This window comes from Grampus griseus, assembly GCF_964374135.1.
Source record: "Grampus griseus genome assembly, chromosome: 5".
In the NCBI taxonomy this organism is placed as follows: Eukaryota; Metazoa; Chordata; class Mammalia; order Artiodactyla; family Delphinidae; genus Grampus; species Grampus griseus.
This window is the reverse complement of record NC_138998.1, coordinates 134,856,561-134,879,760: the sequence shown is the minus strand read 5'-3', so window position 1 is coordinate 134,879,760 and position 23,200 is coordinate 134,856,561. Positions and strand designations below refer to the sequence as shown.

At 38.7% G+C, this 23,200-nt stretch overlaps 1 protein-coding gene across 1 annotated transcript in view; it reads right to left on the bottom strand.

The window, feature by feature from the left end:
* Positions 1–745: 745 nt before the first annotated feature.
* MORC3 (MORC family CW-type zinc finger 3) overlaps positions 746–23,200 on the bottom strand; it is a 41,780-nt gene continuing 19,325 nt past the window's right edge. Inside the window, exons 9-17 of the mRNA XM_082655138.1 lie at positions 21,558–21,655; positions 15,122–15,226; positions 14,376–14,498; positions 14,195–14,269; positions 13,221–13,266; positions 10,881–11,047; positions 6,699–7,587; positions 4,986–5,140; positions 746–2,214 (exon numbers count right to left, since the gene is read on the bottom strand). Of these exons, the coding sequence (XP_082511264.1) occupies positions 2,061–2,214; positions 4,986–5,140; positions 6,699–7,587; positions 10,881–11,047; positions 13,221–13,266; positions 14,195–14,269; positions 14,376–14,498; positions 15,122–15,226; positions 21,558–21,655 (1,812 nt within the window). The 3' untranslated portion in view covers positions 746–2,060. The remainder of the gene's footprint in view (positions 2,215–4,985; positions 5,141–6,698; positions 7,588–10,880; positions 11,048–13,220; positions 13,267–14,194; positions 14,270–14,375; positions 14,499–15,121; positions 15,227–21,557; positions 21,656–23,200) is intronic.

Here is a 23,200-nt window from a genome sequence, read left to right as displayed (position 1 = left end):
CTTTCACTGATTTTGTGGTCTTAGCTGAGGTCCTGTTTGTAGGGACTGTGGACTATTCTGGTTTACGTCCTCACACTGCTTTTAAGTTTTAAATAATTAGTTTAAGCCACACTATCCTCCCCCACACTAGCCTTTGAACAAATTTAACTTGACAAAAAAAGACAGGTATCGCTACCTCAATAGATGACATGAAAGCCCATGTACATTCTTCTGTTAAATTTGCTAGCCACAAAGTCATATCTTGGCAATGTTTTCTTAAAGAGTGAATATTAGCTAAGTAATTCCAAAGAATCGATTTAGCAAGCAAGTTTCTCTAAATCTATGATTAACTTTGCCATTAAGCCAGTTAACAGCCATATAAAATACGTATTTTTGCAAGAATATAGCTGACCAAAAGGAAGGGAAAAATAGCAAATTCCAGAAATAAGTGCTACATAAATACTCACAGACTTAGACATGCTATACACAGCTGCTACCATTTAGGCAAGGTTTCTTTAGATGACTTACACAGTATCTTTTTGAGTGGAAAATGCACGCACACACTCTCAAGGTGAGCCCAGTCTTAGAGCCTTAATGGAAGTAAATATAACTTCTAAATTTTTAGAAATTATATCTTCTAAATGTAACTTCTAATAAATACAGTAAAATGAGCTCAACTTGAGGGTCTTAACAGACACAATCTTACTTTTCAAAATATAACCTGAATACAGAACTCCTTAAAAGTAGTATCTGAAGTGTGAGCCATCATATATATTTTTATTTTATTACAAGATATTTTAAAATTTGAGCAGATACAACTGTGACAGAAAACCAGCTTCATACCAAAAATACACTTTCAATTACTTTATCAAGCAAATAAAAATTTATTTGCTTTTTCTAGAAGTTAATGTACAGTAAAAATTTAATATTGTACATGACAAACATGTAATTAAGCATACAAAAGGAACATGTATTCAATGCTCAGAAACAAAAGTAAAAATAAATAGCAATGATAAAACTTTGAAAAAAATAATGCACATTTTAGTTGTGGAAAATATGATTCTTAATTATATACAGTTATACTTAATAGAAAGCCATCTCTTTATAATTGCACAAAACACGGGACCAGTAAAGCATAATTTTTATGGCATGTAATACTATAATCCTAGGTTGTTTGTTGCTTAACTCCAGGATATAAAACACTTAGGTTTGTAATATAATAAAAGGTATGCAGTACTGTTGGAGAAAGATTGTCTTCCTCAACTCATATTAACCTGTAGTACTCCTACAAAAGGCTGTACAGGAAATTTCACAAAAAGAAATAGTAAACAATCACTGTGCCCACTCCATGCGGACTAAGCAGCCAAAAATGGGCTTCCAAGTAAATGTGGTGGGGCATTTAATATTTTTATACTAAAAATCATTATTTTTTTCTGTAAAAACACTTTGTGTTTAATAACCATGATCGGCAATCTCAGCACACACAAAAAAATCCTGGCAAAATGGATGGAGTTTCTGCTTACTTTATTTTCATGAATAAAATATTTCAGGAGATAAGAATTTATAGAAAAGAAACATTAATGCTCAATTACTTACAACTTATCGGGAGGGTTATTCCATTTTTAAAAACCCTGTTTTAAACTTCTCTGTAAGAAAATCAAAGGTAACATTTCCATTTGTATTATGGCACAGCCCTCAAGTCAGAGAAAAATACACTTTGGGGAACCAGAAAAGACTGCACAAAGGTTAGGGGAATCCTGAAAACCTCTTGGTGAAAAACACTTGAGTCCTCTAGGGTAATAAAAAAATATGTGTGACTTAATTATAAATATTTACATTTCAAAGCAGAATCATGAGTTAGCTATGTAGCTGCTCAATACCAATGATTCACAGGCATTTCAAAAGGTGTGATAGTGTGTCCACAATATTTGTGTCCACACTTGAATGCATAGAATACAGAAAAGATTATGGTTCTTCAGTCTGTTACGTATCATATCTATAACAAAGTTGCTTAAATTTTGAAAGCTATACAACCAGAAAGACGGAGCAAATATTTTTTAGTATCTCACATAAAATACACTTTAAGTACTACTGATTTCACTCATTTGCTCGACAACTTGTCCTAAGATCTCATCAACTACATCGACATCATAATTCACTTGCTGAAGATCGAGATCAGGTACAATCATGGCCAGGAGCTGTCCTACGTTAACTCGAAGAGATCGAAGTTTGAGGCTGCAAATACAAACATTACACCTATTAGACGAATATTATAACAATACAGTTTAATATTCAGGTAGGCCTTATAATTTAAGGGAAACATTAAAATGGAATCTCTGTAGAATGATATACAAACTAAATGAAAAGCAAAACTTCCTCAAGAGAACTAGATTTAACAATTCATTTAACTTAATAATTCATAATTTAATAACTAAGTATAATATTTATCTGTTGGTATGTAGAGTATTTCAAAACACTAGCAGCTCTGTTTGGTTCCAACTATTACAATTTTAATTCGCGACTGGAGAAAAGATGAACTGGTAAAATACATAAATTACAAGATGTTATTTACAATTGAAAATCTTGTTATCACCTGGAAAACAATAATGATACACTAGTGAGAACACTGGTTCTCACTAATAAGAATGTGTCACTTTGAAGTTCAGCTTCCTTTTGAGCAAAGTGAATTGAATTGTTCCCTAAAACATGTTCTATGAGATATCCATAGTAGTATAAAAGGAAAAAGAAATGGTCCTGTGGTCAAATAAGCTTATACAACTTTGGGTTAAATAATGGTAAAAAGACTTTTTAAAATGCAGGATTTCTGGGACTTCCCTGGTGGCGCAGTGGACAGGACTCTGCACTCCCAATGCAGGGCACCTGGGTTCAAACCCTGGTCAGGGAACTAGATCCCACATGCATGCCACAACTGGGAGTTCGCATGCCACTACTAAGGAGCCGGTGAGCTGCAACTGAGGAGCCCTGCAGCAGCAACTAAGGAGCCCACCTGCTGCAACAAAGACCCGGTGCAACCAAATAAATAAATATTAAAAAAAAAAAAGCCTTTAAAAAAATAAAATGCAGGATTTCTCTGAACCTATCACATGCTAAAGTTCACTAACTATCCGTTTTACTATGCATTTATTATAAACACTGAGAAACCCTGGATTAAATGATCATTATCATTCCTTCCGTTTTCTATACTGTATCTATCTGAATATCCACATTCTAGACTTCAAACTTCTACAACTACACAGCAAGCAGCCTTTGCGGCAAAGATTGAGACGCCTAGGTCAAGAGAATATTACAGTTGTTTTTGTTCTGCCCCCTCCCAAAATATAAGAAGTCTACATTTAGTTTAGATACTGATCTTTCTAGGGTGGAAATCTCTGAAGGAGCGAGCTGCTCATCCTTGGGTTGACAACGCATAAAAATGTGATTTTAAATATGTTTTTTGTGAGCTTATGTTAAGATTCCATTGGACCTTTGATAAAATTTTACATCATGCCCATACCAGCTGTTTTTTGTCCAAGCTTTCCCACTCATCTTCAATCAGAGGCCCATTTCTATACAAAAAATAGAAAAAGACCAGTATGACCCTACAACCATCTTTGACCTATCCTATCCTTTAAAGTCTTTTGACTGTCCTGGCTAATTCCTCCTCTCTACAGGACACATCACAAATCCCTATGTTAGTACACAGAACAGGACTGAGAGAAACATTGTGAGCTCCATATGCAATTTTAAATATTCAAATAGCCACATTAAAAAGTAAGATGAAATAAATTTTAGTTACATATAAAATATTATTTCATCATATAACCAAAATATTGAGGCATTTTATTTATTTATTTTTTCATACCAGGGCATCAAAATCCAGCATGTATTTTATACTTAAAGCACATCTCAATTCAGACTAGCTAGATTTCAAGTGTCAGTGGCCAAATGTGCCTATACTGTCTTGGAAAGCACAGGTCTAAAAGATCATCAGTTACTCAAAGTTTAGTGTGCAAGTGAGTCATCTGGGAGATTGTTTAAAAGTTTCCAATTTAATCAACTGCACTGTGCTCCAAGGATCTGCATTTTTACAAGCACCACAGAGGCTTGTGGTTCCCATTTTCAGAAACACCAGTTGGGGTTTTTTTTTCTGACCCCTTGCCCCCCCATGCTTATATGTACTGATCTATTCATTCTATTTCCATGAATAGATTTAACGAAATCCTTTAAAACCTTAAGCTAAAAAATTAAGTCATAATATAATTAATGTCAAGTAAGGATGGTAAATTATTTCTCAACAATAGTACATTTTAGGTATCAAGTTTTATCATACTAGCAAGAAGAGTTGCACTATTTTTAATGACTATTTTTGTGGGTTTTTTTCTCTCTTGAATGGTTATCAACAGACCACCAATACTGTCAGAACCCCAAGCCCATTTAATATCTTCCTGAGAGAGGGTAATCATTCATTTACTGTTTTCTTATTTTCACAGAACTTCTTCCTAATTAATCACCTGTAATTAGGAATCACCTGTAATGGCAATTTTTAGTAATTTTGTGATTTCCTAAAAGTTAAAATTGGGGAAGGCATGTAGTAAAATGAGGTAGCAAACCATAAAGAAATGGTGCCAAGTACAGAAATTAAAGAAATCAAGGTCAAAAAGTAAGTTTCATGAAATAGACCCTTGTCTTCTAGTCATTGCCTAATTCAGCCCATCCTTCAATATCTGGCTCAATTTTCACTTTTCCCCAAAAAACATTCCAAACCACTCTGACCAATCAGAGCTTAATTCCTTTGAAATTCCTATTTCATTTAAGTTCACAAAATTGTTAGTTCCTTGAAGGGAAGAATGATGACATGTACTTCTTTTGTATCTCTGTCCATCAGAACGTTGGGATCACAGCAGCCAATAACTTCTTTTGCAAGAACAATATTTGATGTGCACTAGCAAATAAGTATCATGCTAACCAGAACTGCAGCCCTAGCCAAATGCCTCATTTCATATTACCTTTCCCCATCAGTATAATTTACAGACTCCTCGATGTTACTTGACGTTGACACATCTCCAATTTGCCGACTTGTAGATTTTAATTGTTCGATTTCAGTTTTCAGTTCTTCACACTGCAAACGGATTTGTGATTTTTCCATTTCCAATAATTCAACCTGACAAAAAATTAATTAATTTTATAACTGTACAATTTAAAAATACTAATGTCAAAGTGCAAATTTAAGCTAAGAAATGTACAAAATCCTGCTTGATGAAAATTATTACCATAAAAAAATTAGGGCACCTCCCCGCTCCAAAAAGAAAACCAAAAAAACACACACAAAACACAATAGCTTTCTATAAATAAAGCTTCATTTGCTTAGTTTCAGCTCTATATCTTTTTACATTAGAAGAATACAAAATGTTAATTAAAGCATGACTAAAAACAAATGGGGGCTTCCCTGGTGGCACAGTGGTTGAGAGTCCGCCTGCCGATGCAGGGGATGCGGGTTCGTGCCCCGGTCTGGGAAGATCCCACATGCCGCGGAGTGGCTGGGCCCGTGAGCCATGGCCGCTGAGCCTGCGCGTCCGGAGCCTGTGCTCCGCAACGGGAGAGGCCACGACAGTGAGAAGCCCGCGTAACACCAAAAAAAACCCCAAAAACAAAAAAACAAATGAGACCTAAAAACTGAAAAACCAAGATAAAAATGCCCAAATTATGTTGAGGTCATAGTGACTTTCACTTCTTGCACACTCACCAGCAGTAAATTAAAACAGAAAGCTTATATTTTTTATGTATTTTGTCATCTAGCTCCTGAGCCAACACATCAAGCGGAATGTCTGAATAAGCATTTATGTCGGCAGTATTTCCAGAAGAAGGGGCAATTCGGTACCATACTGTCGTTTCCAAATTCCTTTTAGCAGAGAAACTCTCCTTTCAAACACCATGTAAATATAATACGTAAAATATTTTTCAAAGGAGCTACCCAAATTTGAACTAGGGGCTCCTCCTTCCTCAGTCAAAGAACCCCCAAATAAAGACTACATTTCCAAGGCATCCACTGGCCAGGTGACTAAGTTCTGACAGATGGCATATAAGCAGCTTTCAGAAACTGCACTCCTTCTCTTTCCTGTTGCCTGGAATGTAGATATACGTTGGCTGGACCTGAAGAGCCATCTCGGACCACAAGCGCAGTGGTCCGAGTGCTTTGCTTTGAGAAGCAAAGCAACGATGTAGAAGGAGCCTGTGTCTCTGATGACTGTGCAGCTGCTACTGTTATGTGGGGTTTTATGTCACCTTCAAAGGAACCTAATCATAAGTAATACAGGGTACCTCTATAAAGTAAGGTATTGTCATCTACCCTGTGTGGTTATTTGCAGGCTTATTAATAACGGACTAGAACTCCTGGCATGTTAGTAACTGAGCGTCCCAGTGGGAATGAACAGGACGACCCCTCACTGCACAGCAGTGTCCTTGCGCACTACAGGACATTTACCAGACCCGGTTCCCACCCACCCGATTCCAACAATGCCCATCCCTTCAAGACACTGAAGAACCGACACTGCCCTACACATTTCCACATGCCCCCAGAAGGGCCACTCCCAGTTGAGAACCAGTGGCGTCGGTAAATGGAAATATGATTAAACGATTTATGCCCACCTAGCAACTGGCAGTTAAGCTTTAGATGCCCCTGGACTCCCACGGCTCTCACTGTGCTGAATGATGCAACTCACCTCACTTTTATACTGGTCCCTCTCGATACTGCATTTGTCCAGCTGTCTAAATACATCGTCAAGCTGCACAACCATCTCGTCCACTTCACTTTTACTCTCGCTGTTGGAACACTGACTGCATTCAGCCTTTACATGTTGCAAAGCACTACACTGTTTTTTCAGCCTTTCTATTTCTTCCAAAGCTTGCCGATACTGAGACACCATGTGGTCTGGACTTTCAGATTTACCATTAATACTTTCAAGTAAACATACAGCATCAGTTTCAGTAGACTGATGGCAAGTTTCCTTCTTCACGTATTTGTCATTCATTTCCAGTATCCTCTGCTGTAACACTTTGATTTGGTCAGTAAATACGTGGCACTGTCTTTTATAATTTTCTTTTTCTTGGGTGACAAGAAGCAGCTCATTTCTTAGTTCATTTAATTGGCAACCAGCATCACCAGCAGATTTATCAAAGATTTCCTGGGTTTCACGTATCTTTCCTTCAGTTTCCACACAGGATGGCAGTATGGCTGTGTCATTTCTTACATCTATCTCATCTTCAATAGTTTCTTCCTTTTTAACGACTAAACTTGGTACTTCAGTCTGGGTGGCTGCAGTGGTTCCCTGATTGCACCTGGATGATGAGGTGCCTGTTGAACTAGTCTGGCCACACGGTTCATTATCACCCACAGGCTCCACCTGAACACCGCTCTGCTCCATGTGACTCTGTTGCAATTTCACTTCAATATCATCGTCTACTGCAGGCTTGGGAGTACTGTTTTCTTCTAAAATGATGACATCTTCATCATCATCATCATCTTTATAAGAATTTTCAAATGCTGGATTACTCAATCTCCGATTCTTTGCATTCAAAATTGAGGAACGAGTAGAGAGTCTCCGTTTCAGGCTGGAAAAAATTTCATATATGAAATATAAGATTATAAAATGTAGATATGGAAAAAATAGACGACCTTGAAGTAATCTATCTTGAAATTCTAAGAAATGGCCATGTTCATTTAAAAAAAAATGATATATTACACAGTACTGCCCAATGATTTAATCAAGTAGAGATTATTTTCTCCTTTTACAGATAAGGAAACAACTATTGAGACCTCTTTTTAAAAGTAGCACATCCTGGGCTTCCCTGGTGGCACAGTGGTTGAGAGTCCGCCTGCCGATGCAGGGGACACGGGTTTGTGCCCCGGTCCGGGAAGATCCCACATGCTGGGGAGCCGCTGGGCCCGTGAGCCATGGCCGCTGAGCCTGCGCGTCCGGAGCCTGCGCTCCACAACGGGAGAGGCCACAGCAGTGAGAGGCCCGCGTACCGCAAAAGAAAAAAAAAAAAGTAGCACATCCTTATACTGCCAAATATCTCTTCATTTGATGCCTTCTGGCATTTCAATGTAACATGTCCAAACAGAATGCCACCACCCACCCCAGGGCTGCTCTCTGAATTCCAGAGCTCAGTGAATGACACTGCCATTCCCGTTTGCCCATCAGAATTTTTATAAACGTTCAGTGATCAAAGGTGAACCACAAAGTAAACCAGCATGCCCTATCCTTTCATGGAAAACAATTTCCCCTGCATTAAAAATTGCCTCATTTTCTTCATCTGCTTAGTTTTCTGTGAATTTATCACCAATTGATTACTTTTTGCCCCACTTAGAGGGATATCTGTACTGATTCGCTATTTGGGCCTTATGTGTTAAGACCTCATTTCTCAAGAAGGATTTTCCCCTTTCTTAGGCTTACTCTCTCATATGGAGAGGACATAATCTCCAATAAAATCTTGAGAAAGGGTACATATGACATAAAGAAATGTGAAATTTTGCATGGTGAAAATATCTTTATTCACCTCTCAAGTTCACTGCTGGCTTGAAAAATATAGACTTCCAGGTTGGGAATTACTTTCTCAAAACTTTAAAAGCATCAATCCATTGTTATCTACCATTCATTGTTCCTGCCATTCTGATTCCTGATCTTTTGAATATAGTCTGTGTTTTTCCTCTCTGAGATATTTCTTACCTTTTCCAGCCACTATGCTGTGTATTTAGTGGCAATTAAGTCTTTCTTATATTATTTCTCTCCCTTTGTTCTGATTTCCCACTCTGAAATGTCCTTACTCAGATGTTGGCCCCTCCAGTACGTCGTCTCTTCTTTTTTCTACCTTCCAACCATTTATCTTTTCGTTCTAGGAGATTTATCTGTTAAACATCTACCCACCTCTCAATAAATTTCACATGGTTTCTTCTACTCCCTTTGTTTCAGTTTTGTACATCTGGGGACCCTTGGCTATATTTCTATTTCAGACTAGAAGCAGTGAGGTCTGGGAAAGTGAAGGATGCTCAGGCTGTCATCATCTTCTACAGCTTTTCTCTTGGGAGCCCAGTGAGGCAAGGAAGGGAGGGGGATTTCTTCCACTCAGCATTCAAACTTTCCCTTACTTCTGCTTCCAAAACAGTGGCTCACCCACATCTTCAGCAGTAGAAACTGCTCCAGAAAGTAAACTCCCTGCCTTCTGACAGAGGAGGAGAAGCAGCACTGTTGGACTTCGCAGGCTGGGAAGAGGTCCAGGGAACTACTCTTCCTTAAACTTTCATACAAGCTTCCTGTTCTCACCCCTATTTTCCACCTTCAGAAGTTCCCAATGCTTCCAAGTTCTGAGACTGTCTAGGGATCAACGGAGTTAAGCATTTAATTGGAAACTGTCCTATTATTTTTCTTACCAGGCCAATTCCTATTTGTCTCTCTCAAGACTTAGTTTAGGTACACCTTTCCACAGACTTTGGCTCTATGAATTTAAGAATAAATACAGGCTTTAAAAATTAATGAAGGGGACTTCCCTGGTGGTCCAGTGGTAGAGAATCCTCCTTACAATACAGGGGACGCAGGTTCGATCCCTGGTCAGGGAACTAAGATACCACATGCCGAGGGGCAACTAAACCCGTACACCAAAACTACTGAGCCCCCGTGCCTCAACTAGAGAGCCTGCGTGTTGCAAACTATAGAGCCCATGTGCTCTGGAGCACACACCACAACAAAGAGAGAAAACTCACAGGTCGCAACTAGAGAGAAGCCCAGGCACTGCAGCAAAGAGTCCATGTGCCGCAACTAAGACCCGACACAGCCAAAAATAAAATAAATATATATTTTTTAAATTTAATGAAAAGTTTTACTCTATTCTCTTCTTCCATTTTGATGGCAGTCATATCCGAAATTAAATTCCATTATCACGTCTGTAACATTACAAATTTTACTTTTTCTTACTTTGTAACCATCTTTATGAAGAAAAGCCAATATTATGGAGACTAGTTAAAAAAAATTCACACATGTTCTCAGTTAAGGAGCAATTCAGCCACAAACTAAGACCTCAAAATGTAGGCTATAAACAGCAAACTATTTCAAAACATGCCCTCCCTGATGTATATATGCATTAAGACAATTTCTAATCTTTTCTGAATTTTCAAAAATCCTTTTAAGAATTTAATGAAGGCTACAAAACCTCTCGGAACGTCTGGCCTCACTATTTCAGAGAATCTTGTTTCAATGTTTCTCTTTCGATAACAAATATCAGATGGAGTCAGTCTAATGTACTAGTTCACTGGCGTCACACGCCTTTTCCCCTGTGTCCATTCTATCCCCTTCGAATGGGCCACCGTGCAGAGCACTTACTGCTTTCAGAATTTCAGTGACCAACCTAAGTACCAGCTCATCATACAGCCTTCCCGACCACTCCAGTCAAAAGAGCTGACTGTCCAATTCATGTATCACTCACACCTTTCTTCCTCTTCCTTCTCCATCCACTCATCCGAAGTGCACAGCATGTCATGGGCTATGCTAAGAACGTATGGGTCACATTTGACATTACAGCGTTGTACTGTTAATTGCTTCAGGTTTTTCTTTACTCAGATACTGATAATCTTAAAAGCAGGAATTTTCATACTATACAGAATTTCAAAGAGGTGACAATTTGATCAATCTCCACAATAAAAACAATTAATGTTCTTTTAATTGATTTAAACAGGTAACGTAAATGGAGTGGGGGTAAGTTCAGACAATGAAAGCAAAGTAACTTGTCCTTAAGACTTTTCACATGCATGTCAACTACACTTTCTTAGAAGTGTATTACTGCATTGAAGTGTCAAGTAAAGCTGTTTAATATTTATTCCCCAAATGGAAAAACACATTTTAGCCACTGACCTGTTATTCTCAGGTTCAGACTGGGGTGAACCTCGATGATTATTTATAAGTCTCGTTGCATAAGTATTTGCCGCTTCTGAAAGATGTGCTCTTGGAACATTTTCCTTAACGGGAGGAAAGCTTTGACTTGACACAGGAGTTGTTGGAAACAAGAGTTCAGCAGGAATCTGTTGAAGGAAAAAAAACTGATCTTAAAGAAATTTTTAAAGTGTGTCATGTTCCAAACACAAGATATTCTTTCCCCTTTCCGCCATCCCAGGACGCACTGAGAACTATCCTAACCACATAAACTCCTTGTGCTACACCAGACCAGAGAGTGATCAACAATAGGCCAAAGAGCCAAACCCAGCCTGCAAGTGAGCTAGGAATGGTTTTACATGTTTAAATACATGAACAAAACAACAAAACAAAGAAAGAATATGCCACAGAGACTGTATATGGTCCACAAAGCCTAAAATATTTACTATCTGGCCTTTTACTGAAAGATTTGCTGACCTCGGACTATACAGAACGTATAGACATATAATAAAAACTTATTTTTCTAAGAGAAAGAAATTGAGGATAAACTCACAAAGACACTGCCTTTAAAAACCAAAGTAAGCCCACTATTCTTTTTCTCCCAGTTCTGTTCTCGCCCTCAAACCCTCAGCCTTTACACAAGAAAACAATTCAATGTAATGATAAGCACACATACACAACTGCAACAGACCACAACTTCTGATACAAGAAGTACAACTACCTATTTATACACTCAGAAAAAGCTCAACACCATTAAGCATTAAAAATGTAGGGGGTATGGAAGGACTTCCCTGTGGCTCAGTAGTTAGGACTCCACGCTCCTGATGCAGGGCACCTGGGTTCAGGGAACCAGATCCCACATGCATGCTGCAACTAAGACTTTGCCACAACTAAGGAGCCGGCAAGGCGCAACTAAGGAGCACGCCTGCTGCAACTAAGACCTGGCCCAACCAAATAAATAAAATAAAATATATATATTAAAAAAAAGATAGGGGTATGGATTAAGAGATAAAAACTACTATGTATAAAATAGATATGGGCTTCCCTGGTGGCGCAGTGGTTAAGAATCCGCCTGCCAATGCAGTGGACACCGGTTCAAGCCCTGGCCAGGGAAGATCCCACATGCCGCGGAGCAACTAAGCCCGTGCACTACAACTACTGAGCCTGAGCGCTATAGCCCTCGAGCCACAACTACTGAGCCCATGTGCTGCAACTACTGAAGCCCGCGCACCTAGAGGCCATGCTCCGCAACAGAAGAAGCCACTGCAATGAGAAGGCGACACACCACAACGAAGAGTAGCCCCCGCTCACTGCAACTAGAGAAAGCCCGCGCACAGCAACGAAAACCCAACACAGCCATAAATAAATAAATAAATGCATAAATAAATAAATAAATAAATGCAACAAGGCCATATTGTACAGCAAGGAAATTATAGCCATTATTTTGTAATAACTTTTATTGGAGTATTATCTGTAAGAATCTGAATCACTATGTTGTACACCTGAAACTAATATAATATTGTAAATCAACCGTACACTATGGTTGAAGGGTCAACACTACAGCTTTGGTCCACGTTAGTACTACCATGTGGCTGCCTGGGTCTTCCTATGAACTTTTCCTTAACAATAAGATTCTTTTTTTTTTTTTTAATGCGGTACGCGGGCCTCTCACTGTTGTGGCCTCTTCCGCTGCGGAGCACAGGTTCCAGACACGCAGGCTCAGCGGCCACGGCCCACGGGCCCAGCTGCTCCGCAGCATGTGGGATCCTCCCAGACCGGGGCACGAACCCATGTCCCCTGCATCAGCAGGCGGAGTCTCAACCACTGCGCCACCAGGAAAGCCCAACAATGAGATTCTTAAAAGAATATCTGCCTTTCCTCAGAAAATGCCCAACTGTATAATAAAATTGAGAAGTTTGAGTGAAGCTGTGGGTTAGAAGTCAGTATTGGGAAAGAGGGTAAGAAGGGGTACAGGAAGAGAAGAGAAATGTGAACTGAATGAACGAGACTGCTTCCATTTGTTATGTAACTCCTAAGCTTAAAATTGAGTATTAGGGCTTCCCTGGTGGCGCAGTGGTTGGGAGTCCACCTGCCGATGCCGGGGGTGTGGGTTCGTGCCCTGGTCCGGGAGGGTCCTGCGTGCCGCAGAGCGGCTGGGCCCGTGGGCCGTGGCCGCTGGGCCTGCGCGTCTGGAGCCTGTGCTCCGCGGCAGGGGAGGCCGCGGTGGTGAGAGGCCCGCATACCGAAAAAAGAAAAAAATTGAGTATTAAATTAATCACAACACAATACAAGACACAGCTATAAAATGGAAGGCCTAATTACCCGAGGGATTGCTTCCGGTTGTCTGATCCTGAATTTTTCCTTGTCTCTTAAAAAAAAAAAAAAAGAGGAGAGAGAAAAGAAAAATGTATTTAAATTTACTTCATTATGATTTTTCAATTCTGTTTTCGAATGCCATACTTGCCATTTTACTACTAAGTCAATAAGATAGGTACACTGAACTTTGCTTCAATTTCGTTATAATCAGTGGTAAGGCCTCAGGCAGGGAAGTACTTTCCACCTCTTATCTCAGCAACACCCTAATGTCTTCCACTCCTGCTACTGGATTTATCTTTAAGAACAGTGTACTATAAATCAAAACCACCCAGAAGATCTTCATCAACTCAGCCTTCCGTGTGCAGTACATAAGCCTAACGTTCCCCGTGGTTCACTATCGTTCCCCAGCTTCTCTCTCCCACCTCTATTTTCCATTATCCCCCATTCACATATTTACTGTAGTTAAGCTGAACAAACCACTGCTTCCTACCCAACAAATCCTACCTTTCCTTCAAGGCCTATTACAAAAATGTCCTTCATGGATTTTCCTGATACATTTCCCCATCCCCAGCCAGAAGTAATTTCTCCTTATGGGGTTCCTCACAGGACTGGATCATGCCTTTTACGGGAGTCGTCAACTTCAAATTGATAATACACACATCTCACTTTCCCCGTTAGACCATGAGCTCATAAAGGGCAGTATTCACTTTTGATTCACTGGTGTATAGTCCAAAAGAACAAAACTATACTGTATATTCAAAGTATCCTGTAGATAGGACAGCAATAAACAGCAGGTACTCACAGTATAAACTTTAAAAGCACTTGATGTTATGCACTCCACATCATATCTTTGTTTTTGGAGTCATAATCTTTTTTGGCTATACTGCTTTATCTTGGAGAAATATCAACTAATGCTACAGACACACCACTGTTGATGATCTGGGTATTATTTTCCCACCATACATTAATATAACACTCACTTCTTTTTGTAGGTTTTTTCATAAGTGGGATGCACCAAATCTTCATCTTCAGGCTCTTCTGGAACATCACAATTTCTAGTCAGAAAAATCACATGGGAATAACACGTCACCAGCGCCTATTCATACACCTTGAACAGTACTTTCTGCCTTTCCAAAAAGGCTACTACCAACTATATGGTACCTGAACTGTGGGTCAGGGTTATTGGAGCAATACCATTTTTCTGGAAGTTGATCTATCCCATCTGGTAATTTTCGCCACTTTAGACAGGAATCACATTGAACCCATGTCTGATCAGGACGTTTCCTGTAACAAAATAGCAACTAAATATTAGCATGGAAATATGGATCTAAGTACTTCACTAGACTTTCCACATCATTTCTACCACAAAATGCCCCTATTATTTAATTCTGTCCCTGAAAATTCCGGAACGTTTGACAGTGAGTTAAGATTTTAAAAACAACAATTTTGGCTACCACTGAAGGTTAAAAGTGACAGACCAATTTAAACAAAGTGACTTAGTCTTGTTTAATAGCATACTATTACATTTTTTCTATAATAAAAACTAAAAAACTTAGAAAATACTACAAATGCCTTGCCCTGAAATTTATGTTAAGTTAGCATCTGCAGTGTCAAATCTAATATACTTATTAGCACAATAAACCATTCAAAGTACAGAAAATAGGCAAGTTCTATTACTGTAATTCAAGCAATTTTTATAACTGTATTACATTTTACCCTCTATTATAGCACCTCTCTGAATAACTTAAATGTATATATTCTTTTAGTTTATAAAAGGCTTTCGAGTTGTGGGATTTATTTCTTACTATGGATTAGATTAAAAAGTTTATGAACACTGTAGAATCACCATGCCCTCCAATATCACATCTTGATATTATAGTCACTTATTATTTTTTAAATGTACTTACTGTATATCTTCAACCAGCAAAGTCAGAGGATATTCTGCATTTTTCTTCACTTTCATTTCATTCCAGTAATCATTGAGCTTATCTCCTAGTGCTGTTATTGTAAGCCTTAAAAAAAAGTAAATTATAAAATCAATTCAAGAAAAAAAAGATAAAGATTAAATCTTTGACAAACAGAGAAAGAATAAACAACCTGGTACTGATCATGTGAACACGGAGGGAGGGGCCTCCAAAAGGCACAGTTAAGAAAACTTAAAGTAATGGCAATTTTCTCTAAGGATGTAGATGAGTTCATAGAACAGAGCCAGGACCATCTAGGAATAAGATGGACAATACTAACACTTTAGGTCCTCTGTTGAGGAAGTGTGTTGCAGACCAGCTACTGGGAAAACCACAGGCTTTCTGAACTTCACCCCAACCAACAAACTTACAAGCTTCAATGCAAACCAGAATGCAGCTGTTTGCTTTATAAAAGTATGCAACCATTACCAGCAAGTATAATTCAAAATAGCTTCTGTCCCACAATTAAGACTTTCACTTTTCCCACAATAAGGTGTCAGTAAAAAAGCAAATCAACAGGACTTACTGAGATAAACATGACTGTGGTCACAACTGAATAATCATTTGTTAAGGAGTTAAGTACCTACTGTGCCAGGAACTGTCTGCACACACAAGATACAGTCAGTGTAACATCTTAAATTTAAAACAGCCAATGTGATCCCTATCAAATTACCCATGATGTTTTTCACAGAACTAGAACAAATAATCCTAAAATTTATATGGAACCACAAAAGACCCAGAATTGCCAAAGCAATCCTGAAAAAAAAAAAAAAAAGCTGGAGGCATAACCCTTCTGGACTTCAGAAACTACTACAAGGCTAGAGCAATCAAAACAGTGTGCTACTGGCACAAAAACATACATATAGATCAATGGAACAGAATAGAAAGCCCAGAAATAAACTCACACACCTATAGTCAATTAATCTTTGACAAAGGAGGCAAGAATATACAATGGAGAAAAGACAGTCTCTTCAGCAAGTGGTGTTGGGAAAGCTGGACAGTTGCGTGTAAATCAATCAAGTTAGAACATTCCCTCACACCACACACAAAAATAAACTCAAAATGGCTTAAAGACTTAAATATAAGACATGACACCATGAGACACCTAGAAGAGAACACAAGCAAAACACTGACATAAATCGTAGCAATGTTTTCTTAGGTCAGTCTCTCAAGGCAAGGGAAAAAAAAAAAGCAAAAATAAACAAATGGGATCTAATCAAACTCACAAGCTTTTGCACAGCAAAGAAAACAAAAAGACAACCTATGGAATGTGAGAAAATATTTGCAAAGGATACAACTGCCAAGGGTTTAATTTCCAAAATATACAAACAGCTCATACAACTCCATAACAAAAAAACAACCCAATCAAAACTTGGGCAGAAGATCTAAATATACATTTTCCCAAAGAAGACATGCAGATGGCCAACAGGTACATGAAAAGATACTCATCATCACTAATTATCAGAGAAATGCAAATCAAAATAACAATGAGGCATGACCTCACGCCGGTCAGAATGGCCATCATCAAAAAGTCTACAAATAATAAATGCTGGAGAGGGTGTGGAGAAGAGCAAACCCTCCTACACTGCTTCTGGGAATGTAAATTGGTGGAAGCACCATGAAAAACAGTATGGAGGTTCCTTAAAAAACTAAAAATAAGAGTTACCATATGATCCAGCAACACCACTCCTGGGCATACATCTGGAGAAACCTATAATTCATAAAGATAGGGCTTCCCTGGTGGCGCAGTGGTTAAGAATCCACCTGCCAATGCTGGGGACACGGGTTTGAGCCCTGGTCCGGGAAGATCCCACACGCCATGGAGCAACTAAGCCCGTGCACCACAACTACTGAGCCCACATGCCACAACTATTGAAGCCTGCGCGCCTAGAGCCCACGCTCGGCAACAAGAGAAGCCACCACAATGAGAAGCCCGCACACCGCAAAGAGTAGCCTCCGCTCGCCACAACTAGGGAAAGCCCGCGCAGCAGCAACGAAGACCCAACGCAGCCAAAGATAAATAAATAAAATAAATTAAAAAACAAAAAGATACATGCACCTGGGGCTTCCCTGGCAGCCCAGTGGTTAAGACTCCGTGTTCCCAATGTAGGGTGCATGGGTTCGACCCCTGGTCAGGGAACAAAGATCCCACATGCCACATGGCACGGCAGGGGGTGAGGGGGGGAAAACGACACATGCACCCCACATGTGCAGCACTATTTACAACAGCCAAGACATGGAAGCAACCTAAATGTTCATCGACAGAGTAATGGATAAAGAAGATGTGGTGTATACATCAATATATACAATGGAATATTACTCAGCCATAAAAGAATGAAATAGTCCCATCAGCAGCAACATGGATGGATTTAGAGATTATGATACTAAGTGAAGTAAGTCAGACAAAGACAAATATTATATATCAACTTATATGTGGAACCTAAAAAATAGTACAAACTTATTACAAAACAGAAACAGACTCAGACTTTGAAAACAAACTTAAGGTTACCAGAGGGGAAGGGGGGTGGGGAGGCATAAATTGAGAGTACGGGATTAACAGATGCATACTACTATATATAAAATGAACAACAAGGATTTACTGTATAGCACAGGGAACTATTTCAATATCTTATAATAAACTAAGATGGAAAAGAATAAAAAAAGAATTATAGACGTACATATATACATATAACCAAATCACTTTGCTGTACACTTGAAACTAACATAATATTGTAAATCAAGTATACTTCAATGGAGTAAATAAAGCTTTTAAAAATTAAGACTCGGGCTTCCCTGGTGACGCAGTGGTTAAGAATCCGCCTGCCAATGCAGGGAACACGGGTTCGAGCCCTGGGCAGGGAAGATCTCACATGCTGCGGAGCAACTAAGCCCGTGCGCCACAACTACTGAAGCCCGCGAGCCTAGAGCCCGTGCTCCGCAACAAGAGAAGCCACCACAATGAAAAGCCTGCGCACCGCAAAGAAGAGTAGCCTCCGCTCGCCGCATCTAGAAAACGCCCACACGCAGCAACAAAGACCCAACGCAGCCAAAAAATAAATTAATTAAAAAATAAATAAAAATCAAGATTTGAAATTCTGTACTGACAGGTTAATATCAGACATATCCATCCATTCATTATCTCTATTTTTCCCCACCAGGAAGCCCCACTATAACAACACATAAACATCCGAATAAGAATGTATCATCTCCCCTCCCAAACATGGTTCACCTTTCATATCACTTTTTCAGTTCTTCCTCATCTCCTTTTCTTATCACCTCTATTCCTCAATCCATGAGACTGCACCCATTTCTGTTGAAAATACACCTATAGGAGTGGAACTGCGGGGTCACAGGGGTGGGCACTCATGTCCACCTTTACTCAATACAGTCTAATAACTTTCAAAAATGATCAACAATTCTCACACCCAACAGCACATACAGGAGTTCCAACTGCCCTACATCTTACCAACATTTGCTATATCTTATTCATTTTAGATAATTTTTCCATTTTGATCTAATGTATCAATACTTTTGCATCTTGTTTTAAAAAAACCACCTAAATTACAGGTTATGAAACTATTCTTGTTTTCATTTTGTTTTTGCCTTTCTCATTTAGGCTTAAAATCCATCTGCAATTGATTTTTTGCTTCATATAAGAGTGAGAAGTTAACGTTCATTTTGTTCATACAAAATGCTGAACCATCATTTTTAGAAAGATGATCATTTTCCTACTACACCTTCGTCATAAATCAGCTGACCATATGTATAAAAAGCAGGGATTTGTTTCTGGCTTCTCTATTCTATTTCACTAGACTATTTTTTCATTAATACCACACTTTCACTACAGCTTTTTAAGTACTGATATTTAGTAGTATGAGTCCTCTTGATTTGTTGTTCTTTGTCTTAACTATCTTTGGTCTTCTGACTTTCCACATAAAGTTTAAATTAAGCCTATTAACATACACACACACCTGCTGGGATTTTTTTTTAACCTGGAATTGTATTTAATTACTTTGGAGAAAAAAACAACATTTTATAATATTCAGCCTACCAACTCCTGAACCTGGTATACCTATTTATTCAGATTTGAAATTTCACTCCACAATGTTTTATAGTTTTTAGTGTGTTGAGGTCTTTGCATATTTTATTTACTCCAAAGCACTTGCTTTTTTGATGTTATTATGTATAAAAATTTTTGAATCGCATGGCTGGTTTTCTTTTTCTGGCTGGTAAGCAAACTTCTGAATACTTCTTATCGAGCAACCTTAGACTCTGTATTACACTGCAGATTATTTGGGACTTTCTATATACTTGATATTGTCACCTACAGAAAATTATTTATTCCTTTCCAACGCTTATTCTTTCACTTCTTTCTTTTTTGCCTTATTTGTTCTGGTTATTTCCTCAAGAACAATGGTGAATAGCTGATAACCTTATCTTACTCCCACTCTTAAGCGGAAAGCTGTCAATAATTCACCATTAGGAACTGCTGTTTTTTGCTAAATAGTCGGTATTGCTAATATGCCCTTTCTATTAATGGTTTTGTAAGAGTTCCCTTTTTTCCTACATCACAAATTGATACTGTAGTTTCTCAAGCGCTTTTTCTGTACCTATGAAAATAACCATGAGATTTTTCTTTAACATGATGAATTACATTGAATTTTGAATAGTAAAAATCACCCATGCCATCTTGGAATACAATCCACTTGGTTTTAATGTATTATTCTTTTTACAAGTTACTAAATGGTATTTGCTGTTTAATTAAGATTTTTATATCTTAAATCACGAGAGACTGACATAAATTTCCTTTCTTGTAATGCATTCGTGAGTTCACTACTAGTTATGTGGTCTTTTAAAACCTTTAATGATTGTGTAAGCTGGCGCCGCCACTTCCTTAAATGTTTGAAAGTATGTGGGAAATTTTTAATTTGATTCAGTTTGAAAGGAAGGTGTCCATATCATCTAAAATGGTCTAAAATTGTTCATGCTGCCCCTCTGTGTTTTTCTGTCTGTAGATCTGTAGTAATGTCCTCCTTTTCATTTCTGATATTGATGATTATTGTTTTCTCTTTTTCCTTAGTCTTGCCAGATGCTTATAGACTTTGTTAATCTTACCAAAAAGAAACTTTGGGCTTTTGATTGTGTCAATTATCAACTTATTGTCTTCCCGTTCCAAACAGGGTTTTTTTGGGTTCAGTTTTGTGATAATGGAGCTTGATCCTGTAAACATTCATCCTTTGCCAGCCTGAGGAATGTTACACCGGGTTAACGGGGCAATGAACCTACCAGGTGAGAGCAGCAAGACACATGGCCTTCAGGTCTGGTGCTTCATTGTTATTTGGCTGGAGCCCATGGCCTCCCAAAGGAGCTCCAGCTGTGCTTTCAGGCCACGCTCTTCCCTCCAGCAGCAGGAACCAGTTCCAGCATATACTCACACCCTTGGGCACAGACAGGTCTCCTCTACAGAACAGCTCCAGCCCAAGCCCAACCACATCCCCTGGCAACAGCAGGCCATGTCTACAGACCCAGACTGGCCAGGCCTTCTGGCAAGCTTCTTGCCATGGCAGGTGGCCTGTTGCTGTGTTTGTTATGACCTCTACAAAGAGATCTGAATCTCTGACATCAGGGACCCAGGATCCTCTCTTAGTTCCTTTATTGTCTACTCTTTTTCAACCTAGAGGTAACTGCTGCTCTTTTGTATCAGCTAGTTCTGGACATCTACTGTTCTCTTTCACCTCTCTGAGTGATCACCTTCTACTATTCTGGTTAACAACTCCCTATATTTTCCCTGTTCAAATAACAGGGGTAGCTTCTGTCTCAGGACTATACTCTGAATATTTATTGATTTTCTCTATTGTGTGTTTCCTAATTTGCTGATTTTGCTCTTTAACATTTCCCTCCTTCCACTTTGTTTTTATATGAAGTTTGCATTCTTCTTCATAATATACGCTCATTAGGACAACTGTTTGTGCTTCCTAAATTTACAAGTAAAATTGATGGTCATATTTATTTTATGGCTTCTGATCACTCTTAAAAGATACGAGCACTTCTGTCTCAAGTACATAGGACTAAGTTATCTTAAAGTTCCCATCCAAGATCAGAGTTTCTGGATTTTATATTACACAAAAAAATGTTACCAAGAAAGCAGGAACTTCCTCTATTTAGTACAAATCTCAAAAATTCTTCATCAGTAAAGACAGAGGAGAATATATTTCTATTTGTGACGGAGTAGAATACAATCCCCAGGGATGAGAAAATGATTACATGTGTTTTCTATGCAAGCTTCCCACAAAACAGAAAGAAATCCAGCTTAGAAAAAGTTATGAAAGTATTTCCAAAATGAATAGTAAGAAGTCAGTCATTTAAATAGGTAACATACCTGTATTCGTTAGTATAATCGAAATCTTGTTTATTATGAGTCGGCTTTAGGAAATAACAGTCTATAATCCCCACTACTCCAACACCCATGTTGTTTGCCTGAAAAATAAAACTGGCATTTTAAACATGAAACATGATGCTTCAAACAATTATCCCTTCACCAAGATTTAAGATCTGCATGAAACATTTTCCTATATTTTATCTGATGCTCATGACATTTAGATTGAAATACAGTGTCTGGCAGGTAATTTACCTTTCTGGGAGCTAACTCCTAAATATGTAACAGCAGCTTTCCTCCAAAACCACTTCCACTGTTAGCAAGTATTCATGTCGACAAGTATTATCATTCCCGATTTTATACTAGGGAAAAAAGATCCCCTCTACTGGGATGCCATTTCTTAGCTACTAAAAACCACAAGTAACTCCTTCCAGTATCCATAGTGCCTAGCAAAGGCTTTTTGGCACATAATATTCCGTAAGTTCGTTAGATAAAAATTAAAGACATTTATCCAAAGTTACACATTCAGTTGTTTATTGTGATGAAGTAAAAACTTCAATTCAACTGACCTAGGTTATTTTTTAAACCTGCTAGCTAAAACACTGAACTCAAAGTATCTGAGTCATTTTCTGATTATCTACATGTGATTAACACATGTATTTTGTTCACGACTATAGCTGAGTCTAAGTATAAAGAGAAAAAGTGGAATACTGACTTCTGAGAATTTTCATAGATGCAACTATAGACAAAACCATGAAAACCTAATCATAATGCTACTTCACTAAAAACCATCAGTGGTTCCTCATTTCATACAACTTGTAAACCACAGAACCCTTCAATCTTAGTTCTTTTTTACCTCCTTTCTGGCCTCATCTTCCTCTCTCCCATTCCCCACTTACCACCTGGTCCAGGCATAACAACTCCCCTAATGATGCCATCCTCTCAGAAGCCTCTTTCTTTTCCTTCGCAGACATTCCTTTCTCTGTCTAGAAAGCTCTTGCCAGACTTCCCCAAACAGTAAATCAACTCAGTCTCATCTCAATCACCACTTTCTACAAGAAGCCCTTTCTGCTGCTCCAAGGATGTACCACATTCCCCTCATCAGAAAGAGCTCTGGGGGCATGTGGTGTACCTTTTCATCTTTTTATGCTGAGCATCTAGCGTGGAAAATCATACCAAGTATTTAATAAATGTTTACTGAATCCAAATACTACGACCAGTCCATCTTCTGGTAAAGAAAAACATTAAAAGTTGGCTGTAGGGCTTCTCTAGTGGCACAGTGGTTAGGAATCCACCTGCCAATGCAGGGGACATGAGTTCGATCCCTGGTCTGGGAAGATCCCACATGCTGTGGAGCAACTAAGCCCGTGTGCCACAACTACGGAGCCTGTGCGCCTAGAGCCCGTGTTCTGCAACAAGAGAAGCCACCACAATGGGAAGCTCGTGCGCATCAACGAAGACCCAATGCAACCAAAAATAAAATACATTTATTTAAAAAAAAAAAAAGTTGGCTGTAAAAGCATATTTTTTACAAGGTTAAACTTAACCAGAAATTATATATAATGCAAATTTAACTGGGTTGGAAAAATGGATTATGTACCTTAAGTCAAAACACTTGAGAAATAAGGCCTATTACCAAAAATACA